The sequence below is a fragment of the Bombina bombina genome, chromosome 2 (genome assembly GCF_027579735.1).
Source record: "Bombina bombina isolate aBomBom1 chromosome 2, aBomBom1.pri, whole genome shotgun sequence".
Lineage (NCBI taxonomy): Eukaryota > Metazoa > Chordata > Amphibia > Anura > Bombinatoridae > Bombina > Bombina bombina.
In genome coordinates this window covers 975,976,900-975,996,060 of record NC_069500.1, presented here as the reverse complement: position 1 = coordinate 975,996,060, position 19,161 = coordinate 975,976,900, and the positions used below count along the sequence as shown (strand labels likewise).

Below are 19,161 nucleotides of genomic sequence, written 5' to 3'. Positions count from 1 at the left end.
AAGGTTAAAACAGAACCCCTTGAAGAACTTTAAGAACTAAATTTAAACTAAATTTAAACTGCTTTAAGTCCACGGTAGTCATATATTGCCGCTCCTGGATCATAGGGAGGATGGTTCGGATTGTCTCCATCTTGAAGGATGGGACCCTGAGAAATTTGTTTAGGATCTTGAGATCCAAGATTGGTCTAAAAGTTTCCTCTTTTTTGGGAACTATAAACAGGTTTGAATAGAAACCCTGCCCCTGTTCCTCTCTTGGAACTGGGTGGTTCACTCCCATAACCAGTAGGTCTTGAACGCAACGTAAGAATGCCTCTCTCTTTATCTGGTTTGCAGATAATTGTGAGAGATGAAATCTCCCCTTTGGAGATGAACCTTTGAATTCCAGAAGATATCCCTGGGAAACAATCTCTAGTGCCCAGGGGTCCTGGACGTCTCTTGCCGAAGCCTGGGCGAAGAGAGAAAGTCTGCCCCCTACTAGATCCGGTCCCGGATCGGGGGCTACTCCTTCATGCTGTCTTAGAGGCAGCAGCAGGCTTGTTGGCCTGCTTCCCTTTGTTCCAAGTCTGGTTAGGTCTCCAGACTGATTTGGACTGGGCGAAATTTCCCTCTTGTTTTGCATTAGAGGAAGCCGAAGCTGCGCCACCCTTGAAGTTTCGAAAGGAACTACGCGCCAGAATGGCAAAACCTGAATTCTTAGCCGTTAGCTTGGTTAAATGAAAAACGGCATCAGAAATAAAGGAATTAGCTAATTTAAGAGCTTTAATCCTGTCTAAGATATCATCTAACGGGGTCTCCACCTGTAGAGCCTCCTCAAGAGACTCGAACCAAAAAGCCGCTGCAGCAGTAACTGGAGCAATGCATGCAAGAGGCTGGAGAATAAAACCTTGATGAATAAAAAATTTCTTAAGGAGACCCTCCAATTTTTTATCCATAGGATCTAGGAAAGCACAACTGTCCTCGACAGGGATAGTTGTACGCTTAGCTAGGGTAGAAACAGCTCCCTCCACCTTAGGGACCATCTGCCACGAGTCCCGTATGGCGACATCTATGGGAAACATCTTTTTAAAAGCAGGAGGGGGAGAGAACGGCACACCTGGTCTATCCCATTCCTTAGTAATAATTTCCGAAAACCTCTTAGGGACTGGAAACACATCAGTGTAAACAGGCACTGCAAAGTATTTGTCCATTTTACACAATTTTCTGGAACCACAATGGGGTCACAGTCATTCAGAGTCGTTAAAACCTCCCTGAGCAATAAGCGTAGGTGTACGATCTTAAATTTAAACGCTGTCATTTCAGAATCGGACTGAAGTAAAGCCTTCCCTGAAATGTCACCCACAGATAGAAACTCCCTTGCACCGGCTTCGGAGCCTAGTGAGGGTATATCGGACACAGTTATTAAAGCATCAGAAAGCTCTGTATTTGTTCTAGCCCCAGAGCTGTCTCGCTTTCCTTGTAACCCTGGCAGTTTGGACAATACCTCTGTAAGGGTATTAGTCATAATTGCCGCCATGTCCTGTAAAGTAAAAGAATTAGAAGCGCTAGATGTACTTGGCGTCACTTGGGCGGGAGTTATAGGTTCTGACACATGGGGAGAGCTATATGGCATAACCTCCCTTTTTTCAGTCTGGGAATTCTCTGGTGATAAATCTTTAAAAGCCATAATATGGTCTTTATAGTTTATAGATACTTCAGTACATTTGGTATACATTCTAAGAGGGGGTTCCACAATGGCCTCTAAACATATTGAACAAGGAGTCTCCTCTATGTCAGACATGTTTAAACAGACTAGCAAGGACACCAGCAAGCTTGGAAAACACTTTAATAAATGTGAAACAGCAATTAAACAAAAACGGTACTGTGCCTTTAAGAGAAAAAAACTAACACTTAAACTGCAAAACAATGTTAAAATGTAGTAAAGACTTCGAAATTTTTACAGTGTGAGTAAGGGACTAAGGCAACATTGCACCCACTTGCAAATGGATTATTAACCCCTTAGCCCCCAAACTGGATTCAAAAAAACGTCAACCACCGTTAACAGACAGTTACACCTTGCACCAGCTCTGCTGTGGCTCCTACCTGCCCTCAAATACGATTAGGGAAGAAATAAGCCCTCTATTGTGGTCCTCAGATGCAATAGGACTCCTCTAGGGAAGCTGGATGTCTCAGTCTAAAAGAAACTGCGCAACAGAAGCGCTAAAACAGGCCCCTCCCACCATGCACTCAATGTCAGAGGGGCCTTAAGGAAATACTCCTAGGAGTATTTGACTATGCCATGTGGAAAATTAGGCCCCAACTAAAGACTTATCACCTCAGAGAAAAAAACGTCCCATTTGTGCAACATGTAAACGTTTTGTCACCACTTAGTATGAGCATTACCATGAGCATTATCCCACTTTGTAAGCATGATCCCAGTCGTTATACAATCACTGCATCTAGCTTACCTCAATATACACAAGGATCTGTCAGCATTTTCTAGAACTTATCTCTCTCTCTAGAAATAAAAATACTGAACATACCTCAAAGCAGGTAATCTGCAGAACATTCCCCCAACTGAAGTTATCCCATACTCTTCAGTTATGTGTGAGAACAGTAATGGACCTTAGTTACAAACCGCTAAGATCATCAATCTCCAGGCAGAACTCTTCTTCTAATTTCTGCCTGAGAGTAAAACAGTACAATGCCGGTACCGTTTGAAAATAACAAACTCTTGATTGAAGGCAAAACTACACTAAATCACCACATATCTCTTTATACTTCCTATCTTGTCGAGAGTTGCAAGAGAATGACTGGAGGTGGGGGTTAGGGGAGGAGCTATATAGACAGCTCTGCTGTGGGTGTCCTCTTGCAACTTCCTGTTGGGAAGGAGAATATCCCACAAGTAATGGATGAACCCATGGACTGGATACACCTTACAAGAGAAAAATGGTTTGGAAATGGGAAAGTGCTACTTTTTCTTATTGCCCTATAACTTGCAAAGAAAACAAAGAACATGTAAACATTGGGTATTTCTTAATGCAGGACAAAATTTAGAAACTATTTAGCATGGGTGTTTTTTGGTGGTTGTAGATGTGTAACAAATTTTGGGGGTCAAAGTTAGAAAAAGTGTGTTTTTTCAATTTTTTTCATCATATTTTATAAAGATATGATGACAATAATGGTATCTTTAGAAAGTCTATTTAATGGCGAGAAAAACGGTATATAATATGTTTGGGTACAGTAAATGAGTAAGAGGAAAATTACAGCTAAACAGAAACACAGCAGAAATAGCCCTGGTCCTTAACGGTAAGAAAATAGAAAAATGGTCTGGTGACTAAGGGGTTCATTATTTATTTTGGCGTCTTTTCCTTTAATGTAGGTTTTTCAATTTGGATAATTGGAAGTGCCCACTGTAGATTTGACAAGCTTAACCCTTCTACATATCTGTCCGTAATAGGCCTCAACAGAGGTGATAAGATACTTCAAAACATAAACAAAAGTGCTGAGGAGTTTGACAATTAAAAACAAAAACAAAAAACAAGTACTAGAAAAAAGGTGTCAATGTACTAAGTGTTTCCATACTATGATAGTATGTCGATTTATTACAAAACAACTTTTTCATAGTTTATCCAAAATGGCAATGATAGTTTTGTTGATATTTTTATTAGGCACTAAATAAGTGCTGTGGGATATGTTGGTGTGTTATAAAGAATAATAATGGCACAAATGTTTTAGACACAATATTATATTTGGTTACTCAAGTTATTGTTCACTTTGCCTGTCTGGCAATGTGTATCCGACACAACGTGATTAATTCTTCACCAAAACAAACGAATTGTGTCGCTTACACCTCAGCCAAAAGTAATTTTGCATGTTCTGCAGAAAACACGGGTGGAATATTTACAGAATACAGAACAAGCTTCATAACAGGAGGCTGGAAGGTAACAGGAAACCACAAACTACTTCTAAGAAAAGAAATCCAGAAAGCAACAGAACTGAACATATATTTAAAAAAAAAAATTGTTTAGTTTAGTTACAGCAGTTCTGTGTTTGAAGGCCCTCGTATACTGTACATGGCTTGAAAAACATTATTATTGATTACCAGTAAAAGAGAAAATGATTTTATAACTAACTGCTGTATCCATAGCTAGAGCTAGGAGACCCCTTACTTGGGCATAATAAGTATACATTTCTTAACCCTCACAAAATACATGAAACACTTTATTGCAAAAACATTTGCTCCCCAGGACCTATGTGACAGCCACACCGTCCAGCTGATTTTACTGAACAACTGGCTAAAATATAAGCCAATATTAAAGGGACATTAAACCCAAATGATTTCTTTCATGATTTAAAAAGAGCATGCAATTTTAACCCCTTAACGACACGAGTCGTACAGGGTACGTCGCACACAACCTGGTCTTTAAAGACCAGCGACGTACCCTGTACGACCTAAGTGTTTAAAGCGGCTGGAAGCGATCCTGATCGCTTCCAGCCGCTTTCAAGGTATTGCCGTGATGCCTCGATATTGAGGCATCATGGCAATACCTTTTCTGGCACACCGATGCAGAGAGGGCCACTCTGTGGCCCTCTCTGCATCGGCTAGCGATGGTGCCGATCGTTGGTGGGTGGGAGCAGTTACAGGGAGGAGGTGGCCCATCGCTGGGAATCTTGGTCCCGGAATTAGTACCGGTGCGTGCGGGCGCGTGCACGGGGGCGGGGGTGCGTGCGCGCGCATGTGCGCACGCCCGCGCGCCCCCGATCTTAACAAAGCATGCCACATAAACGGTCCGGTTGTGGTGGGAGCGGGAGGTGATCTGTGGTGGGAGCGGGTGATGAGGGCTAAATTTCTATTTATAAAAAGGATCTGGGAGAGGGGGGTGTGGGGGTATTGAGGGGGGGCCAGCTACACTACAGAAAAAAAAAATATTAAAAAAAAGTGCACTAAAGTTTGAAAAGTGGGTACTGGCAGACAGCTGCCAGTACCCAAAATGGCACCAAATAGTGAGAGGGGGGAGATTAGAGAGCTGTGTGGGGGGGCTCAGGGAGGTTGGGTGCTATGGGGGGCTCCTACACAGCAGCATATGTAAATATGCTGGGAAAATTTTTAAAAAAATTAAAAGAAAGCTTTTATTTTAGTACTGGCAGACTTTCTGCCAGTACTTAAGATGGCGGGGACAATTTTGGGATGAGGGAGGGAAGAGAACTGTTTGGGAGGGATCAGGGGTGGGATGTGTCAGGTGGGAGGCTGATCTCTACACTAAAGCTAAAATTAACCCTGCAAGCTCCCTACAAGCTACCTAATTAACCCCTTCACTGCTAGACAAAATACACGTGTGATGCGCAGCGGCATTTTGCCGCCTTGTAATTACCAAAAAGAAACTCCAAAGCCATATATGTCTGCTATTTCTGAACAAATGGGATCCCAGAGAAGCATTTACAACCATGTGTGCCATAATTGCACAAGCTGTTAGTAAATAATTTCAGTGAGAAACCTAAAATTGTGAAAAATGTTACGATTTTTTTAATTTGATGGCATTTGGCGGTGAAATGGTGGCATGAAATATACCAAGATGGGCCTTGATCAATACTTGAGGTTGTCTACTACACTACACTAAAGCTAAAATTAACCCTAGAAGTTCCCTACATGCTCCCTAATTAACCCCTTCACTGCTGGGCATAATACACGTGTAATGCGCAGTGGTATTTAGAGGCCTTCTAATTACCAAAAAGCAACGCCAAAGCCATATATGTCTGTTATTTCTGAACAAAGAGGATCCCAGAGAAGCATTTACAACCATATATGCCATAATTGCACAAGTTGTTTGTAAATAATTTCAGTGACAAACCTAAAGTTTGTGAAAAAATTTGTGAAAAAGTGAACAATTTTTTTTATTTGATCGCATTTGGCAGTGAAATGGTGGCTTGAAATATACCAAAATGGGCCTAGATCAATACTTTGGGATGTCTTCTAAAAAAAAATATATACACGTCAAGGGATATTCAAGAATTCCTGAAAGATATCAGTGTTCCAATATAACTAGCGCTAATTTTGAAAAAAATTGGTTTGGAAATAGCCAAGTGCTACTTGTACTTATTGCCCTATAACTTGCAAAAAAAGCAAAGATCATGTAAACATTGGGTATTTCTAAACTCAGGACAAAATTTAGAAACTATTTACCATGGGTGTTTTTTGGTGGTTGTAGATGTGTAACAGATTTTGGGGGCCAAAGTTAGAAAAAGTGTGTTTTTTTCCATTTTTTCCTCATATTTTATAAAAAAATTTATAGTAAATTATAAGATATGATGAAAATAATGGTATCTTTAGAAAGTCCATTTAATGGCGAGAAAAACGGTATATAATATGTGTGGGTACAATAAATGAGTAAGAAGAAAATTACAGCTAAACACAAACACCACAGAAATGTAAAAATAGCCCTGGTCCTTAAGGGAAAGAAATTGAAAAATGGCCTTGGTCCTTAAGGGGTTAAACAACTTCCTAATTTACTTCTATTATCTAATTTGCGTCATTCTCTTCATATCCTTTGCTGAAAAGCATATCTAGATAGGCTCAGGAGCTGCTGATTAGTGGTTGCACATATATGCCTCGTGTGATTGGCTCACCCATGTGCATTGCTATTTCTTAAACTAAAATATGAAGCAAATTAGATAATAGAAGTAAATTGGAATGTAGTTTAAAAATGTATTCTCTATCTGAATAATGAAAGAAAAAAATGTGGGTTTAATGTCCCTTTAAGCTAAAATTAGATAATATTAATGACATATTTTCAATGTTTGCACAAATTATCATTTTTATGCTAAATTATGACATTTTTAATTCCATGTGTGCTTTATATAGCTTCAGTAACATTCATAAACAACAGAAAATGTTATAATTGTTCGAAGTATTACAATGCTCCCACCTTGCTACTTTATAATGCTACATGGCTGGTAAAATCCTCTGTGGAGAACACTGAAAAGGTTAGTCTCCTCTTTTAAATTAGGGAGTCATTTGACCATCTAGATGTTGTGTAATGTAACTGATGCAAGAATGTTGGTTGCTTAACTGAATATACTAATTAGATTAATAAACAGAGTAGTCTACACTTTCTATTGACTCTTAAAGGGACATGAAACCCAACATTGTTATTTCATGATCCAGATTGAGCATGCAATGTTAAACAACTTTCTAATTTACTTCTATTATCAAATTTGCTCAGGAGTGTGCACATGTTTGGAGCACTATTTGGCAGTAGTTTTGCAATAATGTTATCCATTTGCAAGACCACTAGATGGAAGCATTATTTCCTGCCATGTAGTGCTCCAGACAATTCTGCTACAATGAATACCATGAGATCAAAGAAAATTTGATAATATTAGAAATATTTGCATAATTGTATGCTCTGCACAAAATATTTTTGGGGGGGTTTCATAACCCTTTAAGGTATGTCATTCCAAAACTTATTTGGGGTAATAAACTCATGCTCAGTGCCCCAACAGCACTCCCATTATGTGTCTTTCTAGCTACACACTTACATGCACAAAACAGTGACTTTACTATAATACACGCAATAGTCATTTACCATTTGATTACCAGCAACAGAGAGCAATTTAAAGAGACAGTCTACCTGAAAAATTTTATTATGTAAAAAGAGAAATGTTCTATATGCACCAAAATATTCAATAAATGGTTATCAATGTCTTTTCACAAAGTAGGTTTGGAGACAATATCTATATAAACAAAAAAAAAAAAAAAGAGATAAACCATTGATTGCACAATGAAAATGCACAGAAGGCGAACAACAATACTTCAATATCTAAAATATAAAACGTATAAAAGTACAAAGACTTTTTCGGGTGATTTACCTCCACCACCTGAACCTCCTGCACCACTTCCATATATTCCACCCCCTCCAGACCCAGCGCTGCTACCGCCACCACCATATCCATCAGAGAAATTAGGCATGAGCTTCAAGCGCTTCCTCTGTACTTCCTCTTTGTCTGTATAAGATAAAGAACACCATTAAATGACCAGTAAATACGATTTGCATAATTAACAAATGCACGATAATAAGACAATGCAATAGCACTTTTTTTGTAGTAGTAGTGTCTATTAAATGCAGTTATATGAAAATCGGTGTATACTGTCCCTTTAAGACACTGAACAAATGACAGTAATATACATTACACTGCATTTATGTTAAGAGGAAAACATGGCAATAATGGGGGCGATAAACAATCCTTTATAAAAGGCTATTTAATGATTTGTCTAGTAAATTTACCATTAAAGTCTATGCAGATTTCTGTAGATAAATAAGTTTGATTTTTTTTAAAGGATAATCAGTAAAACAGTAGAATGATATGCTTTGTGAAAATTTGCACACAGAAAATCCCAAATAAAAGTAAATAATTCCCCCCCCAAAATGGCAACAAATATCCATAACACCTGCATAGATCTTATAGCTACTTAAAGGGACACTGAACCCAATTTTTTTTCCTTTGTGATTCAGATAGAGCATGCAATTTTAAGCAACTTTCTAATTTATTCCTATTATCAATGTTTCTTCGTTCTCTTACTATCTTTATTTGAAAAAGAAGACATCTAAGCTTTTTTCTTTGTTCAGAACTCTGGACAGCAGTTTTTGATTGGTGGATGAGTTTATCCACCAATCACCTAAGAAAAAAATAGAGAAAAAAAGAGCGCCCAAAAACGCATCTAAGTGCAGACTGTCTGTACCAATTTATTAAGTAATTAACATAAAACACACATAAGAATCACACTCACAATTTAAAAGATTAAAACATGCGGTGTATAATATCACCCGATGAGTTCTCCTTTCCTCCTGCTTCACTAGCGTGGCGTGCGGCGTCAGTGACCCAGCTGTCTGTAGGTGTGTTGAGATTTAACCAATCCGGTAGTCACTTCCGTAACTCAACCCTCCGCTATTGGTTGGTTCACGAAGGTTGTTAGAATCCTTCTCCCAATAGAGTATTAAGTCTCTTTGACACAGGGAAGAAAAATATTTAAACTGGACCATACAAAGGCATATTAGCCATGCATAACAAGGTATCCTCAGCCCGCTGAGTGTAATTCGATCACAAGAAATACACAACAAAAGGCGGCTTCACTGGATTTGAACAAATTATGTAAAGAGCAATATTACTGCCCCCTCACTCGACGTACGTTTCGTTCCGTGCTGGAACTTTTTCACACTCTTGAAAAAGTTCCAGCACGGAACGAAACGTACGTCGAGTGAGGGGGCAGTAATATTGCTCTTTACATAATTTGTTCAAATCCAGTGAAGCCGCCTTTTGTTGTGTATTTCTTGTGATCGAATTACACTCAGCGGGCTGAGGATACCTTGTTATGCATGGCTAATATGCCTTTGTATGGTCCAGTTTAAATATTTTTCTTCCCTGTGTCAAAGAGACTTAATACTCTATTGGGAGAAGGATTCTAACAACCTTCGTGAACCAACCAATAGCGGAGGGTTGAGTTACGGAAGTGACTACCGGATTGGTTAAATCTCAACACACCTACAGACAGCTGGGTCACTGACGCTGCACGCCACGCTAGTGAAGCAGGAGGAAAGGAGAACTCATCGGGTGATATTATACACCGCATGTTTTAATCTTTTAAATTGTGAGTGTGATTCTTATGTGTGTTTTATGTTAATTACTTAATAAATTGGTACAGACAGTCTGCACTTAGATGCGTTTTTGGGCGCTCTTTTTTTCTCTATTTTTTTCTTAGGTTATTACAAGTTCGTTATGGGACTTTTTTAAGGAGCTGCCTGCATTATCAGTATCTGAAAGGAACATGGACTTTTAATTTGGACATTTTTATATCAGATTTGTAAGATCTTTATATTCTTATTTGTACCCTTATTTGAATGTATCCTTCTTACTGTGGATAATACCTGTAGATATAGCTTTATTTTACTCTTACTAGAGGTTAACTAGTACATAGATCTATAGTAGCGCCTTGTATACCCTTTCTTTTCTGTGTCTTTTTTATCCACCAATCAGCAAGGACAACCTAGGTTGTTCACCAAAAATGGGCCGGCATCTAAACTTACATTCTTGCATTTCAAATAAAGATACCAAGAGAATAAAGAAAATTTGATAATAAGAGTAAATTAGAAAGTTGCTTAAAATTGCATGCTCTATCTGAATCACGAAAGAAAAAATTTGGGTTCAGTGTCCCTTTAACTCATGAAATACGGCCCAACACCAAGGCTGATGGACAGGATCAGGGCAACGCCCACTTCAAATGTTTTCAAGGCTTGCAGTGTGGCCAACCAGGAAAGATGGTGGACACCTTTTTTTTTTCTAAAGCACAACTTGTGGTCATTCTATATATCACCTTTTGCCTAATTAGCTAATTTTGGAGAAATCTTTTTCTAGACATAGTTGCACAGCTGAGAATTTTCATCTCTCTGATCTGTTTTACAAATGATACATTTGTTCTTAAAAATTTAGAAAGTTTTAAGCCATATTTGGTTTCTTTTATCAAAGCTCAAAAACAGGTATGAACATTAAGTATAGAGAATTAACATCATTAAAGAGAAATAGGATTTCCCACTATGATGACAATATTTTTTTCAAGAAACTATGTCCATCTAACCTCCATTGACAGAACAGCTTTAATCCCAAGTGCATCACAACCAAGCATCCAATATACTTGGGGATTCTTATGTTGTCTCATTGCATTCAACAGCAAAAAAATCTGCTAGTCTCACTGATGTACGCAATAAACTTGCATTCACCCCCCCCCCCAAAAAAAAAGTAAAAATAAATAATTTATCTTCAAGGCTCAACTACTCTTCCCACAAAATATTCCATTCAATGTACTTTGCAACCATCTACTATCAACCAATCCCCAGTACCTCCTCTAGAACCCACATCTGCTAAATCTCTTGATGCTATTTGTTGATCTGTTCTTAATTCATACTGGGCGCTTTTTGCGGTTGTCTGGTAGCGCTCATATTACAAGTTAAAAGTAAACTGTTTTCACTCTTGCGCTAACCCAACAAGCGCAAAAAGCCGAAATTAGAATATCGCGTGTACGTTCTCATATTCCCCTATAGAAGTCAATGGAGAAAAAAAACCCTAAAGCTGCACTCTCGTGCAAACCTGATTGCATATTCTTGTTTGAGCTAACCCAACACGAAAATATGAATATTTAACATTTCAATGTTCTTCAAATAACAGAATATGTTCTATTAATTCAGTAATAAATATCTCTGCATATTTTATATATATATATATATATATATATATATATATATATATATATATATATATTCTGCTATGTGCAGAATACTGAAATGTCAAATATTGACCCTAAATACATAGTTAAAACTTTTATTAAATATGGATATTGCATTAATATGATTTTTCATGTTTTCAGCTACTTGACTGCAAAGGGCTATAATGTACTTGTACATATGTCTATATATGTGTACATATGTATTTATGTGTTTCTAGGTGTATATGTGTATTTACAGACATAGTTTTGCTTATTTTTTTATAACATTGCTGATATATGTACATGTATTTGTATGTATCTAAATGTTAAAAAAAAAAAAAGGCAGACAAAGGGCTTTAACACCTGAGATCATATATCTTTGAGCCTTTATAACTTTTTTTGTGCATTTTTTTTTAAAATAATTGTTATTAGATGGTGTTATTATGAGTGTAACTATACTTATGAAATGTATTTTTGATGTATTTTGTTCAACTTTTGTGTCGCGATTGTGCTCAAGCGATTGCGTTTACTTATAACTTGTAATAAAGGCGATAAGCCTGACAAGAGCAACCCCCCAAGATAAACCCCTTATCACTTGTGCGCAAATGTTTACGCTTCACTTGTAATCTAGCCCACAATGCTTCAGGAAACACTTAGTTTTACTTATTCTTTGCAACTGAGCAGTTATACTATTGACCTACTGTTAGTCTTTGTTACACCTTTCAATTTTTTTGTTAAGGACAATGTTCTCTGTCTTTTAATACTCTACTAGGTACAGAAATCTACAGCTTATAGAATTTTGTTTCTGGTACAAATTTGCTTGTCTGGATCCTTTAAAAGTGTGCATCTGACTCCTCAATATTCTGACTGGCTCTTAAGATCTATATGTTTTAATATAAAATCTATGACTAACACCTCAATCAGGCAAAAGAGATGCTTTTTAAGATATATGTATTTAGTATTTTTATTATTGTACTCGTTTTTTAAAAATATATTTTTAAACATTTAACACTTCAGTATAGTTTAGTTTTTTTGTACTTCAGTTTATAAGCCCACCTAATGACCACTCAAGCAGTGCCCCATAATATTATTAAAATATAGATTATATGCTTTATTAATATGAGGGAAATTGATGACTTGTGTGCAGTGGCGACTTTTTACCTAGAAATGAGTGACGCCACAAATATAACATGAATTGGTGATTTGCACACAGTGGTAATTTTTTACTTAGCAACAACTGATACAACTAACTAAATATAACTTGTCTGAATAATTGACATAAATAATAAAACAAAGAATGACCCAACAGCTATAAAAATATTTTTACTTTTTGTGCCTTAGATTCTGTACACTTCCGGTGAGTTGTATACATTGCACTCCACTGATTTTTTTCGGATTAGTTACAACTGGCACAACATCACTTCTGATGGGATGTGTGGGCTGTACACAGTGTAGTGGTGAAACACAGAGCATTCTCCTAATTTGGATTGCCATCTCTGATAAAGTGATATGTAAAAACGCATTAGATTGTGGTAATGTACCGAACTACTGATATGTTCCTATTGCTGTACTGTTTATTAATGTATTTAATAAATAATATGTTTTAACATATTCAATTAATATTTGCTTTACCTATGCAGCACTGCCTTAAAGTGATGGTAAATCCTAGCGTTTTTGAAACGCTAAGATTTACCAGTGGAACAAATAAAGGGGACTTTCAGTCATGTTCCTTAATTTGTCGGGCTGAGCGCATCAGGCAGCCCACGGCAGAACGCTATTTTGCTGTGAAATCAAGTTTCCATCTCTTAGCCAATAGCCGTGAGGGCCATCCTTTACTATAGGGTAATTATTATTAGGAGTCACACAGAAATTGTCAAACATCACACACACACACAACAGACACTCAATACCACCCTAGCTTTCCCTTTCTATCTTAGTATGACGGGTTGTAAACTATCCAATAAACAAAATGTGTCTGTCAGACATTTTATATGACAGGGAGGCCAAATAGTATTCCTCTCAGAAAATCACTTATCTTCTATCATCTCTACAAAACTGAACTCTATTTATACACTTAAGCTTTCCTTGCAAATACACTTTTAAAAAACCTAATGAAATATCTATTTTATGCAATAAAACCATACTCATATTTGTTGGCTCCCTGTCAGTCACAAGCTAAAGACCCATAACATTTGTCTCCAGAGATTTGAAGAGAGAGACATTCAAAATGACATCAAGTAAAGGGATCAAAATATGTTTTGGTTGTTCATGGTCTACCCATGACACTGTTTTAATGTGATTTAGTAATCTAAATCCAACCTCCCCCATTATGTCAAAGAGGTCAGATGAAATATGGAGATTAGGGCAGCAAGGACATTGATGGACACATGTGGGGTTCTGTCCAGCCACAAACTGGAATTGTTAATGACTGAAGGTGATGCATAGGAACCTGAAATAATTGAGATTGCTTGGGATAAAAAGATAATCATCCCTGTGATCAATGGTGAATAGGTATTGATATGGGTCAAAGGTTCATAAGAATTAAAAAAGCAGTTCTAAATTGAAACAAGGGTATTTGATAAACTTGTTAAGAGCCTTCTGGGAGATAACAAGTTTAATGTTATTTTGTAATGAAAGCAAACAATATCTTGGACCCCAAGTTAAACACAAAGCCATATCACCCCGAAGTGAACACCAGCTTCTCATTAGAACGACTATCAGGAGAAAGGTGGTTAGGATTGGAAAGATCTTTCTTGAGTCATTTTCAGGCCAGGATAAACTATTTAGTCTATATGAAAAGTGCAGAGACGAATGAAAGTGAGAGAATTGCTGTTCGTAATCTAGGAAGATTCTTATTAGAGCAAAAGGAAGGAAATGGGTGAATCTTTTGGTTCTAAAAAAACATCTTGTCTCCAAATAGTAAGGTCATTTAACAATTGACTAACAAGAAAACTGTGATTAAACACCAACCTATATATTTAATTTATTAAGTGATCAGATCATAGGTGTATTTTATATTGCAATAAAAACAATACATATATTATTATACTAAAATCAATTTTTAAGAATGTCATGCATATTACACCAAAGCTTGAAACCAAAAGACGAAGATTAAAAAAAGTAAAGAAGGACCAACTGTAATAAATAATGACATATATTGTCTATTTGAAATAAGATTGGAACTCACCCTTAATGAAACACAAAAGTGAGAATAAATTAATTGAACTGAACCACTAATTATGGGAAGAAAAAAAAATTGGTTCTTTCAAAAGACAAAACTAAACTTAGCTCACATGGCAGCCTCAATAGAACGTATGTAGTCAAAGTATCTTGAATCAAACACACAGGGCTAGATTACAAGTGGGGCACTATTTTAATGTGCACCCGTAATGGGGCAAATTTGCCTGTTTACGGGCGCACATTAAATAAACAGCCATTACATGTGGCTGGTTAATACTCCTGCACACAGCAGTTATAAGGGGTTAAAGTAAGGGAATGTGGGGTGTTTGAAAAGAAAAAAAAGAAAGCAAAAAGAGACCCTGAAAATGCCTTTACATTGTGGTCTATGGGGACTGTTATTTTTACAGTACAAATATATATTTTCACCCAATAAAAGTTATATTTTATAATAGTGTTAAGAGTACTTAATCCCATTTGACACATGATTTTGTGACTTTTTATTAATATTCACACTTATTATCTTTTTTGACTCATGAGTGCTATTTGTGTATTTCTTTGTGGATCTCTTTCCACAATTTTTTTTCGTATCTCCTGAACGCAAGGCTTCCAGGCAATGCGAACGCTCAAACTCGTAGTCTAGGGGTCTAATGAGACACGTTCTATTACAAAGAGATGATTGAAGTGATTTCAGAGGGTTTTCTAATTCAAGGCTATTCCTAACCATTAGAAAACGCTGCATTATGCAAACTTCCTGAATACACAGCATTGAGAAAACTGAACACCATTTTCTATCTTATTAGAAAACACATTTTCAGCAGCTATCTGAACATTTGTGGACTTTTCAATAATAATAATGTTGCTTAGTGATTGAAAGTAAGAATTTAGATATTTTAAAATGGTTAATTATAAAATAACACAACATTAAGTTCATTTTTACATCTTTAATTAATATTATTGGTTAAGGGAAAAAAAATGCATTTAAACAAACTGCGCAGCAATAACCAATGTTGTATTAATAAGCCGCCATATCTTACTTTTATGTCAACCTTGTACATCTCACTTCCTTGCAGGTTTACAGAACCCCCCTCCTTGAAAAGCCTGGGGTAATCTAGTTTTGTCAATTTACTCTGTATTTGAAATTCAGATGATTTAAACTTCTATTATCAAATGTATTTTATTCTCTTGGTATCCATTGTTGAAAATCCTACTTAAGTAGGTTACTGAGCATTAATGCACTAATGAGAGCCAGCTGATAAATGGTGGCTATGTACATATGTCTCTTGTAACTAGCTCAACAGCTGTGTTTTTTAGGGTTCTTTAGTAAATTGCTCCTCTGGAACCAACTATGTGTTTAACCTGTTAGCAGGTTACATGCAACCAATGGTGCAATAATAAAATGCTATACTACATTTTGGGCTAGATTACAGGTGGGGCACAATTTAAAGAGGGCACGTTTTCTTGTGCTCAGTCCCACACTAAGAATGGTGCACAATCTGGTATTGCAAGTGGATGGTAAAGAAGGTTAACCAAAGAATCTTAACGCGGCTGACATTTTTTAACGTTTCTTATACTTTTAATGGAGGGCGCAAAGGCAATAAGTAATCACATTAGAAGGGGGAAGGTACGATTTGTACTAAAATATTTTATACTTAAATTCAATGATATGCTATTGTATAAAACCAAGTAAAAAACTCCACAGTAAAGGTTTAACACACTATTGGTTTAAAACTTGAGAACTAGTGGACACGAGTATTTAAGGACGCTCCCACAGATGTCTATTATGTGAGAGATTAACTCACCAACTCTCAAATATCTAAATCAAACTATATTAAGGCACAATAACACCAATATTTTTGCGCTGCATCTTGGCCTATATGTATTTGAATTTAGTTGTTTCAGGGGTGCTTCAAATAAACTGAAATACTGTACGAAAGGAAGTAAAAATGACACACGAAAAACTCTAATAGATTGGAAGTCAAGACCTATGACCTTAAAGTCAGCTTATCCATCTTAAATTTAAAACAGCTTTGACCACTTGAAAATCCGCTTTAGCCAGTTTAGCTGTTTGCACAGCTTTTAAAATTTCTACTCTTGCTCCTTTCATACAATAATAAACAAAATAAAAATATTGTTCAAAATGTGCACACAATACAGTCACTAACATGTTCACTTATGATTGCAATTAACCATTTCGACTTACAAAAAAATAAATTATTTATAACATTAACTCAAAATGAAACTGGTATTATTGATTGATTAAGTGAAAACACCTACATTAGGAAGTGATCATCGATATTGAATACATTAGCCACCATATTTTATTTTTGCATTAATCAAGTAGATTTTCTTTCATGTAGGTGTATGGAAACTTCTGAAAATATTGTTAAAAGTCTTTGAAAAATCGGTGTCTTTTAATTTTTCATGCTTTATCAAATCCAAATTTTAGGTTACACCATATTTGTAATTTGGATGGCTTGACTTATTCAAACAATAGTGCTTCTGATCAATCAGAATAGTATAAAGACATAACATGGGATTCGTAGTTTCCTAAGAATCACAAGACAGATTTTTAGATGGGGTAAATAAGAGAGAGACTAAAAGTCTGGACATACAAAACTCTTTCCTTCTTAGAGTGTCTCTGGACTCACTGCTCTTTCAATAGTACTTAAAGGGACAGTCAAGTCCAAAAAACCTTTTCATGTTTCAAATAGGGCATGTAATTTTAAACAACTTTCCAATTTACTTGTATCACAAATTTTGCTTTGTTCTCTTGGTATTCTTAGTTGAAAGCTAAACCTAGGAGGTTCATATGCTAATTTTTTTAGACCTTGAAGGCCGCCTCTAATCTAAATGCATTTTGATAGTTTTTCAGCACTAGAGGGCATTAGTTCACGTTTTTCATATAGATAACATTGAGCTCATGCACGTTAATTTACCATGGAGACAGCTCTGATTGGCTAAAATGCAAGTCTGTCAAAAGAACTTAAATAAGGGGGCAGTCTGCTGAGGCTTAGATACAAGGTAATTACAGAGGTAAAACGTGTATAATTATAACTGTGCTGGTTATGCAGAACTGGGGAATTGGTAATTAAGGGATTATCTATCTTTTAAAACAACAACAATTCTGGTGTTGACTGTCCCTTTAAATGCTGAACTAACTTACGCCTAGATTTAGAGTTTTGCGCTAGAAGTTGTGCGTTAACTACGTGTGTTTTTTCCCCCCCGCACCTTTTAAACAACGCTGGTATTTAGAGTTCTCTGAAGGGCTGCGTTAGGCTCCAAAAAGGGAGAGTACAGGCATATTTACCGCCACTTCAACTCTCAATACCAGCATTGCTTACGGACGCGGCCAACTTCAAAAACGTGCTCGTGCATGATTCCCCCATAGGAAACAATGGGGCAGTTTGAGCTGAAAAAAAACCTAACACCTGCAAAAAAGCAGTGTTCAGCTCCTAATGCAGCCCCATTGTTTCCTATGGGGAAACACTTCCTAAGTCTGCACCTAACACCCTAACATGTACCCCGAGTCTAAACACCCCTAATCTTACACTTATTAACCCCTAATCTGCCGCCCCCGCTATCGCTGACCCCTGCATTATACTATTAACCCCTAATCTGCCGCTCCGGACACCGCCGCCACCTACATTATAGCTATGTACCCCTAATCTGCTGCCCCTAACATCGCCGACACCTATATTATATTTATTAACCCCTAATTTGCCCCCCCCAACGTCGCCGCTACCTACCTACACTTATTAACCCCTAATCTGCCGACCGGACCTCGCCGCTACTATAATAAATGTATTACCCCCAAAACCGCCTCACTCCCGCCTCAAAAACCCTATAATAAATAGTATTAACCCCTAATCTGCCCTCCCTAACATCGCCGACACCTAACTTCAAGTATTAACGCCTAATCTGCCAACCGGACTTCGCCGCTACTATAATAAATGTATTAACCCCTAAAGCTAAGTCTAACCCTAACCCCCCTAAGTTAAATATAATTTTATTCTAACGAAATAAATTATATCTTATTAAAAAAAAAAATCCTATTTAAAGCTAAATACTTACCTGTAAAATAAACCCTAATATAGCTACAATATAAATAATAATTACATTGTAGTTATTTTAGGATTAATATTTATTTTACAGGCAACTTTGTATTTATTTTAACCAGGTACAATAGCTATTAAATAGTTAATAACTATTTAATAGCTACCTAGTTAAAATAATTACAAAATTAGCAGTAAAATAAATCCTAACCTAAGTTACAATTAAACCTAACACTACACTATCAATAAATTAATTAAATAAACTACCTACAATTATCTACAATTAAATCAACTAAACTAAATTACAAAAAACAAACACTAAATTACAAAAACAAACACTAAATTACAACAAAAAAAGATTACAAGAATTTTAAACTAATTACACCTACTCTAAGCCACCTAAAAAAATAACAAAGCCCCCCAAAATAAAAAAATGCCCTACCCTATTCTAAAATAAAAATATTACAGCTCTTTTACCTTACCAGCCCTTAAAAGGGCCTTTTGCGGGGCATGCCCCAAAGAATTCAGCTCTTTTGCCTGTAAAAAAACATACAATACCCCCCCCAACATTACAACCCACCATCCACATACCCCTAATCTAACCCAAACCCCCCTTAAAAAACCTAACACTAAGCCCCTGAAGATCTCCCTACCTTATCTTCACCACGCCGGGTATCACCGATCCGTCCACAAGAGGGT

General features: G+C 36.7%; 1 protein-coding gene across 2 annotated transcripts in view; it reads right to left on the bottom strand.

Annotated features, from left to right (window-relative positions):
- Window positions 1-19,161, bottom strand: part of NFKB1 (nuclear factor kappa B subunit 1) — a 287,360-nt gene that overhangs the window by 83,168 nt on the left and 185,031 nt on the right. For both annotated transcript variants that reach the window (XM_053703496.1, XM_053703495.1), the window contains exon 12: window positions 7,846-7,980. In XM_053703496.1, the coding sequence (XP_053559471.1) occupies window positions 7,846-7,980 (135 nt within the window). The remainder of the gene's footprint in view (window positions 1-7,845; window positions 7,981-19,161) is intronic.